This window comes from Macaca nemestrina, chromosome X (assembly GCF_043159975.1).
Source record: "Macaca nemestrina isolate mMacNem1 chromosome X, mMacNem.hap1, whole genome shotgun sequence".
Classification (NCBI taxonomy): Eukaryota; Metazoa; Chordata; class Mammalia; order Primates; family Cercopithecidae; genus Macaca; species Macaca nemestrina.
Window position 1 is genome coordinate 125767034 of NC_092145.1, and position 18830 is coordinate 125785863.

Genomic DNA, 18830 nt, shown 5'->3' on the forward strand with positions numbered 1-18830 from the left:
TATGCAACTGTTTCTTAGGTGCCTATTACAGGCTAAACACAGTATCAGACACCTATAAAACTGGCCACAGTATCACCACAGATACTCACTAATAAAGTAAAAAGCTTTGAAGTCTTAGTCCCAGTTATTCAGGATGCTGAGATGGGAGAATCACTGGAGTCTGGGAGCTCGAGGCTACAGTGAGCCGACAGCACACCATTGCATTCCAGCCTGGGCAACAGAGTAAGACTGTGTCTCAAGGAAAAAAATAAAATAAAAAGTCTTTTTTTCTGCCGAGACACGTGCAGTACATAAAATCAAAACAGACACATTGCTACTACTGCTTGGAAACCTCTCTGTCTGAGACTTCACACTTACTTGATTTAGTACTGTGTGCTATGCCTGGTACTCATATACACTCAATAAATTGTTTTTGAATGAATGATATAAAAATGACTAAGGCACGTAGCTCATAATCTGATGGGGTAAAACAGACATCTAAACAAGTAACTGTAATTCAGGTTTTTTTTATTTAAGCCATTTCTCTTTTGGGGTCTTAGGAAGCAGCTAGTTTCACATGACTACAAAGCTAAGACCAAAAGAGCTCAAAAAAGTAATAATTATCAAAAGGATGTTTTTTCATATATTTATGTTTTTACTTATTTAATATGTTGGGCTCCTACACTATACAAGTAGACAATCTTGGTGGTATAAAATATACTCTAGGGGTTTTGTTTGTTTGTTTGTTTGTTTGTTCATTTTTTGGGATGGAGTCTCACTCTGTCGCCCAGGCTGGAGTGCGGTGGGGCGATCTCGGCTCACTGCAAGCTCCGCCTCCCGGGTTCACGTCATTCTCCTGCCTCAGCCTCCTGAGTAGTTGGGAATACAGGCACCTGCCACCACGTCCGGCTAATTTTTTTGTACTGTTAGTAGAGACAGGGTTTCACCATGTTAGCCAGGATGGTCTTGATCTCCTGACCTCATGATCGACCCTCCTTGGCCTTCCAAAGTACTGGGATAACAGGTGTGAGCCACAGTGCCCGGCCACTCTAAGGGTTTTTACTAAAAACTGATAATTCAGTCTCATAAAGATAGCCAAACAGATTTTAAAGATTTTGTCTTCTTTTTTTTTCTCTGAGGTCTTTTATTTAGGGTGGCCTTATTACCTTCTTGAATAGTTGCTAGAAGAGCTAAGAGCTAGCCATTGCTGTAGCCCATCTAAAATACTGTCCTTTTTTCCACAGCCTTCTTTCTCACCAGTCCTAGAAATCTAGACTTCAGAATTAGATATTTTTATAATAATAATGCTGATAAGAATGATTAATTAAGCACCTGTCATGCGTCACAGTGCTAGACACTTAACATACACTGTCTCGGATATAACAGTCTTAAAGTTAGCTATTTATTTTCTCCATATTTTCAATGAAGAAACAGGTTCAGAAAAACTAAGTAATTTCCCAGGGTTATTTTAACTAGTAAGTTGTACATCTAGTGTTTAAATTCAGGATACCTATCTGACTTGAAAGCCCGAATGAGGATTCCCCAGTTATCTTTACTTCAGTACATATCACATATAGGAAAAATCAGTGCAGAATCAGCCTTGATTTTGAATTCAGTTACCAACTGTGCACTACGGTTGGAGTCCATCGTGTAACTCCAGTTACTCCGTTTCTTGGGAGCAACAGCTGAAGGAATTCAGTACCTTGAGATGTCACAAAGACCACAAACTGATCAGTGCAGCATGGCTAAACCATAGCACATAATGAAAGCTATGCACATTTCCAGTACAGTTGACTACAGCATATTTCTTTTTGTGTAACTGACAGTGATAGGTAATATATGATGTGCTTCTGATAACTGGCATCCAGTTCTCACTAAAGACTTGGTGAAATTAGAGGGACTGCCTCTTTCCAGGTTCTCTTCTTTCATTGTCTGGTTTCAAACTTTCTGCAGGTCATTTGTATGTCCCACAGGAATGTAGGATGAGTGTTTTCTTTCTTCCCCAGACCTTTAATACAAATTGCAGAAAATTCTCTTTTATAATTTGATTTTACATACAGAATCCCCATTTATTATGTTATTAAGGATGATTCCTTTATGTTATATCTGCAGAAAGCCTCCTATAAGGATTGTTTATATAGAAAGGTGATTTTTTTTTTTTTCAGGGACCTGCAACTGATTTCCATCTCTGAGCTATCTCTGATTAGAGACTTGTGTTTTACAGCCCTCGTCACCATCCTATAAGTCACAGTAAGATACTGTGGAGCCATTTCAAGTCTAGATTTGGGTAGAAAAATCAGTATTCAGTTTAGATTTCAAACTGAAAGGGAGTTCTTCTATTCATAATATTTAGATTCCATGTTAATTTCCCTGTACCGTTATCAAACTACACTTTGGCTAGAACAATTTACAGTATCACAACCCAATAATTAATTTAATACTGCTACCATTAGTAGTTACAAATTGAATTTTAAAAAGAAAATAAATTGATACCTTCATATTAACTTTTCACTGGCAAATGCTTTTTATTCTCCAAATTATTATTTCTTTTATGTCAATTTTATATTTAGGGACCAACCTAAATAGGCTGGTGGGGCCTATCAACCTTTGCCTTTAAATTATCTCCTAATTTTATACCTTTTTTTTTTTTCATACACCATCATTATTTCCTTAGTCGAGGCCACAATTTTTCCCTAAATGGAACGTCTCAGTCCCCAAATTTGGTCTTCCCTTACTTTGTTTTGTTTTTCTATGGCAATATTTGACTGTTTTAAGATGTTCATGTGACTCCTTTCTTTTGCCTTCTTGAGAATCTAGTTTTTCAGTTCTTTCTTTTAGTCTTTCTTTAGATTCCCTGGCTTCTCTTTCCCACTGATGACACCTTAGTCATCACTGCCCACAGGTCCCCACAAACTGACCTCCTAGGGGCCTGTCCTTCTCTAGTCTCTTCCCCATGTAATCTGTCTTGGATACAACACATGAGGTCTCCTTGTGAAATAAACATCTGGTCTTGTCACTTGTCCCTTTGATTTCCTCAGAAGCAAACCCCGAGATAAGAAATCAAGTGCATATACTTTATTTGCAAGGTAAAGGAAGGGATATGATAAGGTATATGGAAAATGAGACAGGGATGGGAAAGCAGCCATTAAAAGGTTACATTATCAAGCCAGTTGTCACTTGAAGCAGCTGGAGCTTAGTCTTCTTGGGGAAACTTTGAAAACCTGTGTAGAACACACACCTCGAGAATTATCTCATTCGGAGGACTACAGAGCTGGGGTATTAACACAGCAAATTTGGAGAGTCATTGGTTGAGAAATGTCGGTTATGATCAAGGGAGAGCAGTGTTCATTTTCTGGACCTGGCCTGCCCCATAGGCAGCTTAAGTAGCTTTAGTGGCCAGAGGAAACTCAGGCAAAGAAATGCAGGTGCTGGCAATTGGAAGTCAGGCTAGCATGTGCTGAAGTGGTGAGGATAAAAATATATGGATAGGACACCAACCGCATATATGATTACAATAACCTCTCAGATGGTCTCCCTAGAGAAACGAAAGTTTATTACTTTATGAAACACTATGCTATTATAGTATGAACTAAACAGCCTTGTGCATGCGCCCTTCATTTTACCCATGCGAATTGCTTCTAGCCATACTCTCTTATACCTATAAGTGCTATATAATCTGCTTCATCTTCCTAGAGGTCTTTTCTTTCCTCTGCCTCTTCTGACCAATTTTCATCCATCCTTTAAGAAGCAATTCAAATGATGTCCCTCTGAAGCCCTCCTTTCTTTCTCTAAGCTGAATCAGTACTTGGCACAATGTTCGAGCTCAGTAAATGTGTGTTGAACGTATTATAAGTAAACATGCCTCTACTATTGCTGTTGAATGCATTGATTTGTAATTACTTGTGTGCCTGTCTGCACTATCAGAGTATGAATCTATCAAAGGGCGAGGGCCATGTCTTATCTATCTTATCCCCTTCATTTAGCACACAGTAGGCACCCAATATGTGTTTGTCAAAATATTGAAATATCCTCCTTAGAAGAAAATAACGAATATTTCAATATCAATGCTTTGAATATTTTAATATTGAAAACACTGAAAAATATCCCCTTAAAACTAGAATAAAACACAAGAATGAGTAGGTATTCCCGTCATGCCTCTGGTCCACACAATTTCATGGTTAATAGTTTCATTGCCTGTTTTCAAAAAAGTGCAGGGGGCATAAAATGAACCCCAAATCTCTTAAGATTCTAAAATGTTCCAGAACTATACCTACGTTATCTTTGAGGTAGAGCATAGAGAATACCATATCCAATGCCTATTTTGTTTCATTGATTGGTAGTAAAATGGAAATATAGTATAATGCTATTTTCTTGACGTCTGAACTCTTTATGTTTTTTTTTTCTTCCCTCTACAGAATCTGTGAAAGGCAAGAAGGCATTTTTACCTACATCTGTGAATTTTATTACATGGAGAAAATTATTTACAAATGCAGAATTATATTTTTCTCAGTTTTGCTATTACATTCATTTTTCTCTGTGATTCCAAAGGGAGTCGAATAATTCAGACGCACGAAATGTTTTACAGTAATTTTTATTGAGCTCCAACACAATAAAAGTCTAAGAAAGCTGTTCAGGAGACTATGCCAGTGGAGCCTAATGGAGTTGTATTTCCATTTTTCCACTAGAGGGAAATTATATCATTATATTATACCATGGAGGCCAAATATTTTGCTAAATAAAACACGTTGAAATGAATATTAAAAGCAGCCTAGGTAAACACCTCACCCGGGGACTAGTCAGTTCACAAAAGAAGCAGTGTAATTATTTTAGAGTAATTCAGATTCATTATTCTCTGCTCAAACTCTTCTACCAGCTGCCTGTCACACTTAGAATAAAATCTAGACCCTAGCTATGGTTCACAGGCTGTCCATGAACCACGAAGGGCCCCTGCTGTCTCTTCCATCATATCTCATGCTTCTCCCTCCCTGCTCTCTGTGCTGCAATCACAGCCTTCTGACTTCTGTTCCAATGCACCAGATGTGCTCCTGTGTCGGGAGTTTTGCAGCACCTGTGCCTTTCACTTCGGAATGCTCGGTCCCCGCTATGTTGTTCTGCACCCCCAATTCATTCAGATCTGTGCTCAGTATCTCCTCCTCAGAGCAGCCTTCTCTCACAATTGATCTAAAAGAGCAGCCCTCATCCCTGTGTCCTGTCTGCTTTCTTGCATTTCTTGTCTCTTAGCAATATGTGACATTATATTCTATATTTGTTTACTAACGGACTGACTACCCATGAGAGTAGCAGCTTTGTCTCTTTTGATACCAGTAATGCCTTAAACCGTATCACTTTAGAAACATTCAGATATTTATAGAATGGATGCATTTATTGAATGAGTGAATGAATTACTATACCTAACTCACATCCTTGTTTCAGTCATATCCTGATAGGATCAGTGCGTATTTGACAAGTGACCGGAGTATAGAAACCTAAGGAGAAGTGCCTTTTTTTTTTTCCCCAAATGTACTTGGCAACTTTGGAATTTTTTTTTCTGTAGTCATGGTTGATAGTAATTGACTTCTTGTTGGTTTTATGACATTTAAGACATGAAAGCTCCCTTTTCCTCACAAAGGCACAGAGCCAACTGGGCTTTTTTAAAATTAATGCACATTTTAGCACTTACCAGCTGGAAATAGATGAAGTGTGGGTCATATAATATGCCATCAGCTGAGTCCTAACAACAACCAAAACTTTTTCTGAGAAAGTCTGATTTCTGTTTTGGATATCAGTAGCGTATCCTCTTATGCAAACTTACTTATGTATCCACTCTCAGTAGTAATGGTAGGCAAAGTGCTGACCCAGAGCAGTATTGGGCTGCACAGCAGAAATATTGGGTATTTTTATATCTAGTTCCAGGTAGGTCCTTTGACACCAAGCCAGAGCCTTATAGAAAGAAATTTTGAGGAATCATTTCCTCATGAATTTGCTGTATTTCACCAGTTTTATGGGAGAGAAAGATGACTATTTATGTAGACTTTCTAGGAAGCTTCATCATACTGGTAATAATCTTTTACATGTGCTAAAAATAGATGAGAGTACATGTTAAAACATAAAATTCCATTTTAATTAAACACACTATCCATCCTAATGTTCTTTTTAAAAAATATAAGCTATATCAAAAATATTTATGTACATAGTTTTAACTATGTCAATTTGTTCCCTCCTTTTCTTTAATTATTCACATTTTTGTTCTTTTAAGATGAATTAAACAAAAATTGTTTTACCCCATAAAATCGTTTCATATGTCAGGGCTTAGCAAACTTTTTTTGTTAAGGGCAAGAAAGTAAATATTTTTGGCTTTGTGAGCTGTGTGGTTTCTTTTGCAGTTCCTCAACTCTGCCATTGTTGCATAGAAAATACATACATGAATGAGTGTGGCTGTGTTCCAATAAAACTTTTTCAAAAACAAAAAAGCAGACCAGATTTGGTAGTTTGCCAACCCCTGTTAAATATAACTGTACTCCGTATTTTTTAGGGAAAAGATTGTCTATTTCTTGAGGGTGGAAGCCGTCCTACGGTAGAGAATGAAGCTGTAGTTAACTAATTGTAGTTAAACTGATTAAAATAAAATTACGTAATAATTGATCTAATAGGAAGCTAAGACTTTTAAGTGGAAGACATTATCTCTTGTGCATATCCACAAGATAAATTTCATTTTATTTTAGATAGTAAAAACAACACAAAACAAAACTAAAACAAAATAAACTTTCCCTTCCTGATTATTTTGGTTTGTTTTATTCGGGATGACTAATCATATTTTCCCTTTAGCCCTGACAGAACTAGGATCTCACCAGGGACTAAGAGCTACCTTTTGACCTCTGTTATAGTAGCCATAATTAGCCTAGGTTTTCCTGTGCCATTATCTCTCTTGCCTTTAGAGACTTAATTCTTTTTTGAAAGTAGGTGGAAAATAGATATGAAAATATCATCTGTTAATAACTTTTAAGCCACTTTTTAAAGACAAGAGGCATAGACTGGATGAGAAGAAAATAATGAAAGTAGCTTTGGATCAGAGTAATGTAAGCAAAGACATCATGGTAGGGCTTTCTGACATATTGGTATGAGTTAGTATTGCAAAGCGGCAACAACATCAAAAGCACATTAGTACTCACAGGTTGACCAGTTGCATCAATAGAAATTAATTTGAATTTCCTAATTCCTTAATAGCATATATAAATAACAAGAGTTTCAGTTGGCATTGGGGTCACTATTTTTTTGTTTTGTTTTGTTTTGTTTGAGATGAAGTCTCACTCTGTCGCCCAGGCTGGAGTGCAGTGGTGCGATCTCAGCTCACTGCAACCTCCCCCTCCTGGGTTCAAGTGATTTTCCTGCCTTAGCCTCGTGAGTAGCTGGGATTACAGGTGCACGCCACCACACCGGGCTAATGTTTGTATTTTTAGTAGAGACGGTGTTTCACCATGTTAGGCAGGCTGGTCTCAAACTCCTGACCTCATGATCTACCCACCTGGGCCTTCCAAAGTGCTGGGATTACAGGCATGAGCCACTGTGCCTGGCTGGGGTCGCTATTCTTGAGGAGCTACTTACACGTTTTAGTAGTGGCACAATTTAGTTTAACTAGTACTACTTGGCATAATAATAATGATAATTATATTTGTAAGGTGAAAATCACTACTTTGTATGCTCATATAAATTATTATATTGCACTAATTATTTCATCAATACTAATAATGATTTACTAATTAATAGGATAATTCTTATATACTGGGAAAAGGTATTTAAACAAAAACATTGTTAGTATTTTAAAGTATACCATCTAGAACAAGCAATCGTTAAAATTTTTGGCCTTTATGTATATTTGATTACAAAGTTACTCTCATACATATACAGTTATATATTTATTTGATTTGCTGTAAATAACATTTTCTAATTTTGATTTGCTTTGCTTTCAGTTGTTTTGCAGGTTTGCAGCCTGGTCCTTTACCCAATCAAGTTCATTGAAACTGTGAGCTTGAAAATTTACCATGAGTTCAACTGGGGTTATGGCCTGGCCTGGGGTGCAACTATATTTTCGTTTGGGGGTGCCATCCTTTATTGCCTGAACCCTAAGAACTATGAAGACTACTACTAGAACCAATAGTCTCAAAGTAAAAACAACCACCACCATCCAACAAAAGGATTACGTCTGCATCTTTTCTAACTTACTATTTTCTAAAACACTTGTGGAGCATCAAGCAGTTTGCTCAGTTGATTTAATCTTTTTTGCCTTTTGGCTGTCAACATCATAACCAGCTTTTACATCCATTTTAGAAATCTGCACAAATTAAGAGAGCTGATTAGACATAGGCAAATGCTGCAAACTTCCAATATGTTCATATCGTTTTTCTTGACAAATGAAGGGTCTATATGACAGCAACCATTGTGAGAAACTAGTTGGAATGAGATTTGCCTCAATCTCCTATTGCCTGCAGGGGAGCAGTTGGCATAAGCAACATTTAGAAGTTCCTTTGCGCTGACAAGGATTCCACTGTTAGAGCCCTTACTGCCTGCTTATCCTACCCAATGACTACATTGGCTGTTGGTTGTTTGCTTGAATGAGCCCTTGAAAAATGAACTGCCCTTCAGCATCTAATGGGAGTTGTGAATGTAACTGGTTAATGGTACACATTCCACCTTCAAGAATACTCTTTTTAATGGGAGGTTATGCTTTGGCAATCAGCATCTCCCTGGGAGGAGAGTCAAGACTTGGAGACATGTGCTTCTCATTATGTGGTTAGAAATTGGTGCCTCAGCCCTATCTAGACTGGGGAAGAATTGAGGATCTCTGTTTTTCCTGGGGCAAACAGAAAGAAATCTGCATGAGTTGCTTTTTTACCCTTTAAATCATTTGCCAAACATTGCAGCAAACAAGTGTGCATATGTAACAAGCTTCCATGTTTTCATAGAAGGTGAACCATTAGTATAAATGGTAATTAGTTGTTCCTTAACCCTCCACATACATTTGCCTATTACACATAAAATTAATATTTACTCTAGTGAAGTGGTTTGAACACTAACCTTGTACGCATTGTTAAGAGGCTTAGATTTTTCATACTTACCATACAAAAGTATGGTACCTTAAAGCTTTTGCTCTATGTTCTTTACTGTTTCACTGGAAAGTGTTAATAGAGTTGCCTAAGAATAAAAATTGAAATGGTGTTAATCTGAAAATTAATGATTCTCTGTAAGCACTGTAGTTGAAAAGAGAATAGCAATTAGGATGATCATTTTGTGTAAAATTCATTAAAATAGAAGGCTGCTATTTTTTGCAAGTATTTTAAATGTCTTCATTTTTTAAAAAAAGGAATAGCGATAGATTTATATAAATATCTAAATGTCTCAGTAGAGGAGTAGAATTCATCTGGTTATCACCTGGTCCTCTAAAGTTAACTGATGGGCTAACCGATTTGTGCACACACTTAGGGTGGATTTATGTTAAGGGAATTACTTACTGACTGTTCAATGGAAGGAAGTATTAATAATAGGGAATAAGTTTGCAACTAATCTCATGCTGCAAACTTGTGTTGTTTCATATACAAATTTGGATAACTTAATTATAAACATATTTTTATATCAAATATACAGTTCTAATATAAAAGTTATAAATAATTATTTTTGTTAACAAAGACACTAAAACAGTATGTTCTGGTTTTGGCCCTCTTGCAGAAAGAAGCATTAGAAAAATTACTTTAAAAGTAGCTATGTGTTACTGTATTGCAAAATCTGTTAAGACCAGGACCACATAGATAGTATTTAATAATTTGTTTTACCTCCCAAAGCACAGTTCTACTTTCAGCTAGTCTTAAGAATGGTCGCCAAAAACAACAGCCAAAAGAAAAAAAAAAAAACCTACTTTATTACCCAAATGCTAAAAAACACACATGACTTTTCTATAAAATCACAAATATGAAGTACCAGGTTTAGTCTTACTTTAGCAATGATAGACAAAAGCGAATAAATACATCATAGACAGAAACCTTTATAAAAATATACGATTCTGTAAAGAATCATTAGAAATTATGAGTGGAAATTTTCCAGAAAGATAATATTATAGAGTCTTTTGAAGCAAGTTTTTGAGAAATAGTAAAATGTGGGGCAGACTGTCTTGCAGTTAATTGCATATTGTCAGAGCAGCATGAGAAATACAGTATTTGGATAGGGATTTCAGCAACCAAACATTCTCTGTTCTGAGAGCTCTTTATTCCTGAATAATGAAAGAATAGTAGTTTGGTGCTGACACCAATGAGTCACTTCTCTTGGTCCTAGTAGAGGATGCAGTGTCTTGTTAAACCAGTATCACATCTCGAGTCTTACCAAGTTTTCATTCTCTGTCAATATGACAAGCTCAGAGTGACAGGATATGTTATAGGTTGAGGCACACATATTTGCAGTTTACTGAAAACTAGATTTCTTATGTGACTTTTTTCCCTTCCCAGCAAAGAGCCCTATGCCGTATTTCTACCATCACTAATATTTGGAAGTGTTTCATTACTAACAATCTCAGTACAACATGAAAATTGTTGCTTCACATCTGAATTACAATTTTGTCTATCAGAATAAACACAAGTGAAATTTTCACCTACATTAACATTATGTCTTTGCAGCTTTAGGTTTGTTTGATGTGTTCTTAAGCAGAATTGTTAGCCACAAACCCATTGTTAGCTATCTATGGATATAGAGCTATATCTATAGATAGAGGTATACACACACATATATACTCACACATATAGCATAAAATACTCAGCAGGGCTAGTTATTCCAATTTCTTGCACAATTATTTAGCTTTTTGTAAGTTCAACATGTAAATTTTAAAGACATAAATATAGAGAGACTTATGTGTTTGAATATAAATGATATATATGGATTAGCATGTACCTGTATATTATTAAACATGCAATGAACTGACTGGTAAGTGACGTCTAATTGTATGGCTAGCAATGTAATTTATTCAGACTGTATTTTTGTACAGAGCAGCGCACTCTAACCTATGCCTCTGTGTCCTCTTTAATGCCTAAAACTGTGCCTAGAAATTTCATCTGTCTTAAAAAATAAAATATACTTCATGCTGTTTATGCTGTTAGTTTCTGTACTGCTATTCTATATTTATTATTTTTAAATATATGACATGTTTACTACTTAAACATGAATTCATGGTATCCTGGTTACTTTTTTTTAAGTCATCTGGGGGAAAACCTGTTTATCACTCCAGTGATTTTGAGTTTGCAGTTTCACAATCAGTTCTTCATTTCATGATTTTTGTAGTTGACATGAAGTTATCTATGTGGAAAAAAATTAAAATAAAAGTGATTTCACGGATGTGGTTTGACTTTGTGTCTTCTCTGTTGTGTAAACTCTTTAGACAACGCTTCTAAATCACATATATTCATTATACTTTCTCCTTCAAAATATATATTATTTAGAAAACATCTTAATATGACATGCTGATTTTACTTGAAAACATTTTTAAATTTCTTATTACAGATTATCTCCCAAGATCCTTCTATTCTCCACAGCCTTTGTGCGATCAGTGATAAAGGAATACTATTTTTAAAAAATACTATCTTTTTTAACCTTCTGTTTTAAAATGTACACAAAGGAGATGTAGTGTTGGCTTCCATTATTCCGATTCTAATCACACAATTGGAAATAATTCTTCAGAGGGTTTGATATACTATTTTGTTCTTTGTGTAATTTTCAATGTTTGCAGAGTGTTAAAGCAGGCTTGTCTGTATTATCTCTTTCTTAGAAAGACTAAAAATTCAGTGTGTATGTGTGCATGAGCATGTGTGTGTCCAATGTGCATGTGTGAAGAAACTGATAAAGTCAAAACTCATTACCCTTTGATGTATATAAATGGTGAGTGTCTGTGGAAAGCAGTTTAAATTAGACATTCAATAAAATTCACTTGCATGTATGCCAATATTTTTTTCTTTTTCTTTTTTTTTTTTTTTTTTGAGAAGGGGTCTCACTCTGTCACCACCCAGGCTGGACTGCAGTGGCGCAATCTCAGCCCACTGCAACCTCTGCCTCCCAGGTTCAAGCTATCCTCCCACCTCAGCCTTCCAAGTAACCGGGACCACAGGCACGTGGTACCATGCCCGGCTAATTTTTTGTATTTGTAGAGATGGGGTTTTGCCATGTTGCCCAGGCTGGTCTTAAACTTTTCAGCTAGTGCTATCTGCTGACTTGGCCTCCCAAAGTGCTGAGATTATAGGCGTGCACCACTGTACCTGGCCCAAAAATTTTTCTTGAAGATATAAATAGAACCACAGTTGAGCAAACTTGCTTGTGTTGATAAAATCAGTTTGAATATAAAATATATATTTGTCATCAAGACGTTTTTTCATGTCTCATAGGAACCATCACATTTTGCAAGGATCACAGTATATTTGTTTTGCTAAGAAGAAAATAACTACAAATTCCCTGTAAGCCTATGATATATTTAATATCACATTTTCAGATGTATCCATACTTAAGTTATAACTTCTAACCTTTTCACAGTTTTTCTGTCATTTTAGAAATTTTCCTTTTCAGTGGCCTTACTCTAATTTGATGGAGTAGCAGCATTCATTTGATGTATTTTCAGTATAAGTGCTTTCATTTTTATACAGCATACTATTGAGTAAATCACCTTTACAAACATGGCTTGCCTAGTAATTATCCATGACCCAGTCTCCCTGAATTTGGAAGACATGGAGACATAGTTTCACTAGAATTTGACAAGAAAAAATCCTTTGCCTTCAGAGCTTTCACCGTGAACATAAAACAGAAAAGCAATTTCAATTTACTTTTCCATAATGGCCATATGGGCTGTTGCAGTTTGAATTATGAAATCAGGCACATGCTATGTCAACACTGTTCCATTTTGATGGGTTTTAAGTCATTTTGGTTAGGAAGTAAATTGATAGTGAAATTGTTTTGTATTCTGTAGACTAAACCACTGAATACCTAAATTATCAAATTTTCATGCTATTATTTTCTGTTCATAGCTTTTCAGAAATGTGATGTTAACTAAGATTAAAAGAACACAAATTAGGCCAGGCGCGGTGGCTTGCGTCTGAAATCCCAGCACTCTGGGAGGCCAAGGCCGGCAGATCACAAGGTGAGGAGTTCGAGACCAGCCTGACCAACATGGTGAAACCCCATCTCTACTAAAAATACAAAAAATTAGCCGGGCGTGGTTGCCCACGCCTGTACTCAGGAGGCCGAGGCAGGAGAATTGCTTGAACCTGGGAGGTGGAAGTTGCGGTGACCCCGAGATCGTGCTGCTGCACTCCAGCCTGGGTGACAGAGCAAGACACCATCTCAAAAAAAAAAAAAAAAAAAAAAACCCAGAAATTAGAATTAAGTGCTTACGAGTATTTTCACAGGAAACACTAATTTATTTGACTTTTTAACTTCTATGTCAAGTGTTTGGTCGTGGTACCATAGCACCTTAATCCCAGTAAGTTAAAATTAGACTAGATAATAAAACTCCATGTAATAAAATGTCAACAGTGTTTCCTATACAAGGCAGGCTTGGGGACTGTGAGAAGTCCTCACATTTCTAACAACTACTGAATGATGTCCTGGGCAGAGTGTCCCTAAACATATATATAATATATGTACACATACGTGGAAAATCTTTTTTCAAGGAGTCATCAGCTAGGTGACTCACATTTGTATTCTACAAGTAACTCTAATGGTTCCAAAGTATAACTAAAAGAACAGGAGCTGAACTGTTCAGTTGGGAAGGAAAATATGTGGTGTTTCTAAGCCAAGATTAACAGCACACAAAGAATGGTGTTCTTTGTAAAACTAAAGCTGTGTTGAGTGGTTCACCAGAGAAACTCAGTTTTGGCAAGCAATTATTTCCAAGTTGAATGACTTCATAGAAATAATGGTTATAAAAGAAACTTGGAACAAGTACTGGAAAATCATGCCATCGAACCACCAGAAACCTTGAATACTTCAATGTTTACACGTGACAAGGATTAATGAAGAAAATTGTATCTAAAAAAAATTCTATATATGCTACATTTGCATGTATGAAGCTATGTCTATGATGACCTGAAGGCATTCTTACACTAGGTAAGAGCAGTCAGTCATGGAATTAAGCCTAAAATACTACATATATGAAATGATGGTACCATAGGCTACCCCTCAGCTTGCTTTGAATTTGTCATCATAAAGGTAAAATAAATGAAAATCATCCCTACATTCTATTTAATTTTTAGATTAAAATATAGTTAACAAAGACATTGAAGGAATTGTTTTAAACCTCAGCAGGAAGCATTTCTCCTAAGATTCTTATGAATGGAATGTTATATTGTTAAGGGTTAAATGGAGAAGAATGACTACTTTGCTAGTCTTTGATACTGTATGTTAACAAAAAGGCAGATAATACCATCATGCTTGGTAACCTCTCCCAGGCAAACTTCTCCTGCATCAAAGCATGTTTGGAGAGTAGGTCCGTCTTTGTCTATATCAGTGCTCAGTGGTGTGACAACTTCTCACATCAAGCACAAGTTTTCCTATGTTTAACTTTTAGGTGATTTCTTAAACACTATCTAGCTATGATGATTGTGTTAATTCTTTGAGGCACATGGTTTGTGTGAAGGCAGCAAAATAAGTTGTGATAAAACATTTAACACTTATAATCATGAAAAGTATGTTTCTCATTTGACCACAAGGTACAAATGCCGTTTCCCATTGGAACACACTGGCATAAATTTGACAATATAGAAATCCTTATAGGGACATACTGTTTCATTAAAAATTTCCAATTATATTCTTTGAAGACATTAGCGTTTTTCACTGCTTCATAATGAAGAGGAATTTTGCAAAATTCATTGCTCAGTATATTTCTCTGTACAAACTTCAGTACTTAGCGCTTATCTTTCCAGCCAACTTGTAAGACATGGAATATTTTGAGTTACTTTCCCCCATTGTTCAGGCTTGAGTAAAAATAAGTTTTCCCTGTCTGTCTCACAGTCAATAAACATTAGTACATATTTAGTCAGGCATTTGAGCTTTGAGGATGTTACAAGTATGAGCCAAAATACAGCAAACTACTGCTACCAGTGATTGCATGACATCTTTGATTCAGAAATGCTCTAAAAGATGAGACAACAATTAAGCCCTCTTATGCTCATTCAAACCAAAAGTGCTGTTTGGCTTCAGTTAGGCTTGTTTGACTATTGTACTGTTTGGATGGAGAAATCACTTGTAATATGCTATTTTCCTGAAGTTGGGCTGGTTTTTATTTATAAGTATAAATATATATAAATTGCATACATTTATGTACTTTGAATGGTTTGTGTGGTATCTATTTTGAAATGAGAGCACTTTTTAAATTGTTTATAACTTATGGAATACAAAGAGGAAGGATTGGGGGAAGTTATTTAATAGGAAAAGGAAGTCAAAGATTTGGATCTTCCAAGTGCTGCCATTTAGTCATGATTGTATGTTATAAGAGCATGCAGGTATGAGAAAAAGTAGAAATCTGGCCGAGGTTGGTGGATTACCTGAGGTCAGAAGTTCAAGACCAGCCTGGCCGACATGGTGAAACTCTGTGGTAAAACCCCATCTCTACTAAAAATACAAAACATTAGCCAGACGTGGTGGCGGGTGCCTGTAATCACAGCTACTCAGGAGGCTGAGGCAGGAGAATCACTTGAACCTGGGAGGCGGAGGTTGCAGTGAGCCGAGAATGTGCCATTGCACTCCAGCCTGGGAGACAAGAGTGAAACTCTGTCTCAAAAAAAAAAAAAAAAAAGAGTAGAAATCTGACTGGTTGATGGAATTGATTAACTTTGGAGTTTATGCTCCACCCATAATGGTTTCTTAGAGACAAACAGAAGATTTGGCAGGTAGCCACATTTGTACCACATGACCCTACACCCCTGGTCAAAGATGATTAGACAGAGATAGTTCCTGCCTTTAGCCACTCTGTTTCTCTTGCCTATTAATTTGGAATTGGTCTCTACATGTACCTAGTAATAAAATGCATAAACTATAGGCTTTGGGGTATGCAGAGATGCAAAGAAAACAAACTGGGAAGAATAAAGAAATGAAATAGATATGCACAGAGAAGTAGTCAAGAGAGAATCCTGTAGGACGCAGAGAGAACAAGAGTGGGTGGTCTCAGTGCTTAGTGAGGTCAAGTTGCCTTATAGTCCATAAAATACTCCTGTGTTCTTCCAATAATTTCCTGTTTTGATTAAACCAGGTTTAGCTGGATGCAAGAAAATCTAGATGAAGATCCTTGTTTTAAATGGTTCAATATTCATATTGTGCTAACTCTCCAAACAAGAATTGAAAAGTACACGAAGATTTGTTTACAAACTTCCCATCCCACCCGGGAGTGCTAAACACTCTCTATTGCCCCCATCAAAATTGGTTCCAATTGTCTTACAGTAGAATATAACTAAGTAAAAAACATTGTAGTATTAATTCTCCATTTTTGTGTTTATTTTTCTCTGGATCAAAGTCATGTGCTAAGGGGAGAAAATCAATCATTATCAGATAACATGAAAACTGTCCTGGAATCTCTGAAATCACTCATGGTAGTTTCTTCTCCATCTTATCTTTAGGATACATCGACATTCTGCATTGGCCTATAAGAGAGCATCATTCATGTGTGTTCTCCAGTAATGCTAGTTTAGTTGACTGCTTCTTTGTGCTTATAGCTACTCTTGAGGATTTTACAGTAATATATCACACAAATAACTACCAACTGGGGTTTCTACTGTCTTCACTCTAGTGCCACTTTGGGCTCAGGTGAATCAAGTCCAGGTAGAACCAAGCTTGTGGAAGCAGACATGTTAATTGACTATGGACAAAGATTGTACTCATCCAAGTCTCTGGTGACTTGACCTACATGACTGCTTAAGCAAGTCAGCCTAACAGTTACAACTATTGTTAGATCATCCCTTGGCTAACATAGTGACTATGCGTATGAAAAAATGATTATACACAAGTATGGACAGGTGAACCCAAGGTCAGGACCTAGTCTCTACATTTGTGTTCCCAATTCAGCCTGGGGTTAAATAAAAGAAGGGAAGTAAAATCCCACTTTCTTGCTATCAGGTTTCCTAAAGGCAAATCTGCTTATTCTTTGTGTGTGTGTGTGTGTGTGTGTGTGAAAAGATTATGACTTGTATGTATTTCAATCTCAAGTGCACCTACAACATAGATAAAAACCTTCAAATAAAGGACTGCTTCCTATGACATAAACACCTACAAAAAAAGTAAAGGTTTTTTTTTTTTTTTGGCAAAGAAACAAAAAAAGAAATTAGGTGTTTAAATGATGTGGTGGAATGATTTTAATAACTGTAATCACAGTGTATTATAGGCAATCAAATTATCTGTCATTTCCACAGCTTTTTTCCAGGGCCAAAGAAAAGCATCCACTTTGAAAAGTTTTTTTTTTTTTTTCCCCTCCACTTTGAGAAGTTTTAATTCCAAAAAGAAAGTTCTATTGATTGATTGACAATCAAGCTTTGATGTATATTTTTCTGATTCTGTATGACAGAAGATAGCCTTAGGCCCTTAAGACAAATTGATTCATCATCAAAAGTGTCCACTGGTATAATACACCATCCCTACTTTGTTGTAAACAATATCTTCAAGTTTGGTAGCGAAGCCACATACACTCAGAACACAAGACAAAGGAATGATTTTGACAACTTTTGCCACGGAAAGAAGAGCCCTATAAGACTTGATTGACAGGAAAAGACTTGAGCAATATGGTGGGACTTCCGCCAGGCCATTTTAGTTCTGTCAGTATTTGATATTACTACGTAGTCTACATTATAATTTTCTCATTTGTTTACATTTCTCAAGCCTTCAAAAGACTCTTGGACATACAAAATGAAAATTTTAACCCTTTAGCCCATTCCTTTTTCCTATGGCCTGCGTAGCAAAAGCTATTTGTTTTTGAAATACTAGGAAACTGTCACATTTCCTGGGTCAAAAGAAAGAAAATACGTGCCTTGTTATTTTCCATTCTTATTTGGATCTAACAATGTGGGGCAAAATAATTTTGCATTCCTGACTCCTTCATCAGGAAAATGACATATGAATCCACATAACAAACATAGCATAAGGCATTTAAGAGTGCTGTATTTTACACACTATATTTAAGTGTAGCAGGAATAAGAACAGTCTTAAAAATATATCCGGTCAAGACTTGCTTCCTCGTTTCTCCACAATCTTTAAATGCAAATACATGCATACTGACAGCTCTCAGAAAAATAGGCCTAATGAGAACTCTCCCTTTCTCAAGGGATGCCCTCTGCCACCATCTATTTATGGAATAATAGATGGCTCCCTACTTCATTCTTACATCGTACGTTTAAAAGAGCAATTTCCATTTTTGAAGTATTGCTGAAAGGAAAGAAGTCATCTTTTATCACAGTCAGGAAAGGTCAGCAAGTCAGTAATCCTCCATTTGCTTACTGAAAGAAATATCCTCTTTCCTTCCACAGCAGACCAGAAAAGTGATTTATCTGAGATTGGCATTAATACATAAAATGGCCAATGCACCTAGCTATGCCAGAGCAATCTCTTACATGGTCCAGAGGCTTCTTTTATTACCTGCTAAGGCTGTGAATTGAATCTGTTGGAGCAAGCATTGTAGATAGGATTTCCAATCTCCTCCCAAGCACTCTTCCATAATATCAAATCCTGGCAAGGCCAAAACGTTTTCACAATGAAGATCGACTCAGAAGCTGTCTTTTCTCTTGTGTCCTGATATTGACCTTTTCTTTGCGTTCGGTTGTACACACACACACACCCACACAAATTTACAGAAG

At 36.4% G+C, this 18830-nt stretch overlaps 1 protein-coding gene and 1 long non-coding RNA gene across 4 annotated transcripts in view; one reads left to right on the forward strand and one right to left on the reverse strand.

Annotated features, from left to right (window-relative positions):
* The window catches only part of LOC105490343 (transmembrane protein 47), a 30311-nt gene extending 19208 nt beyond the window's left edge, over positions 1–11103 (forward strand). Inside the window, exon 3 of the mRNA XM_011755838.2 lies at positions 7947–11103. Coding sequence (XP_011754140.2) covers positions 7947–8125 — 179 coding nt within the window. The 3' untranslated portion in view covers positions 8126–11103. The remainder of the gene's footprint in view (positions 1–7946) is intronic.
* LOC105490342 (uncharacterized) overlaps positions 1–18830 on the reverse strand; it is a 178427-nt gene that overhangs the window by 127001 nt on the left and 32596 nt on the right. The window lies entirely within an intron of this gene.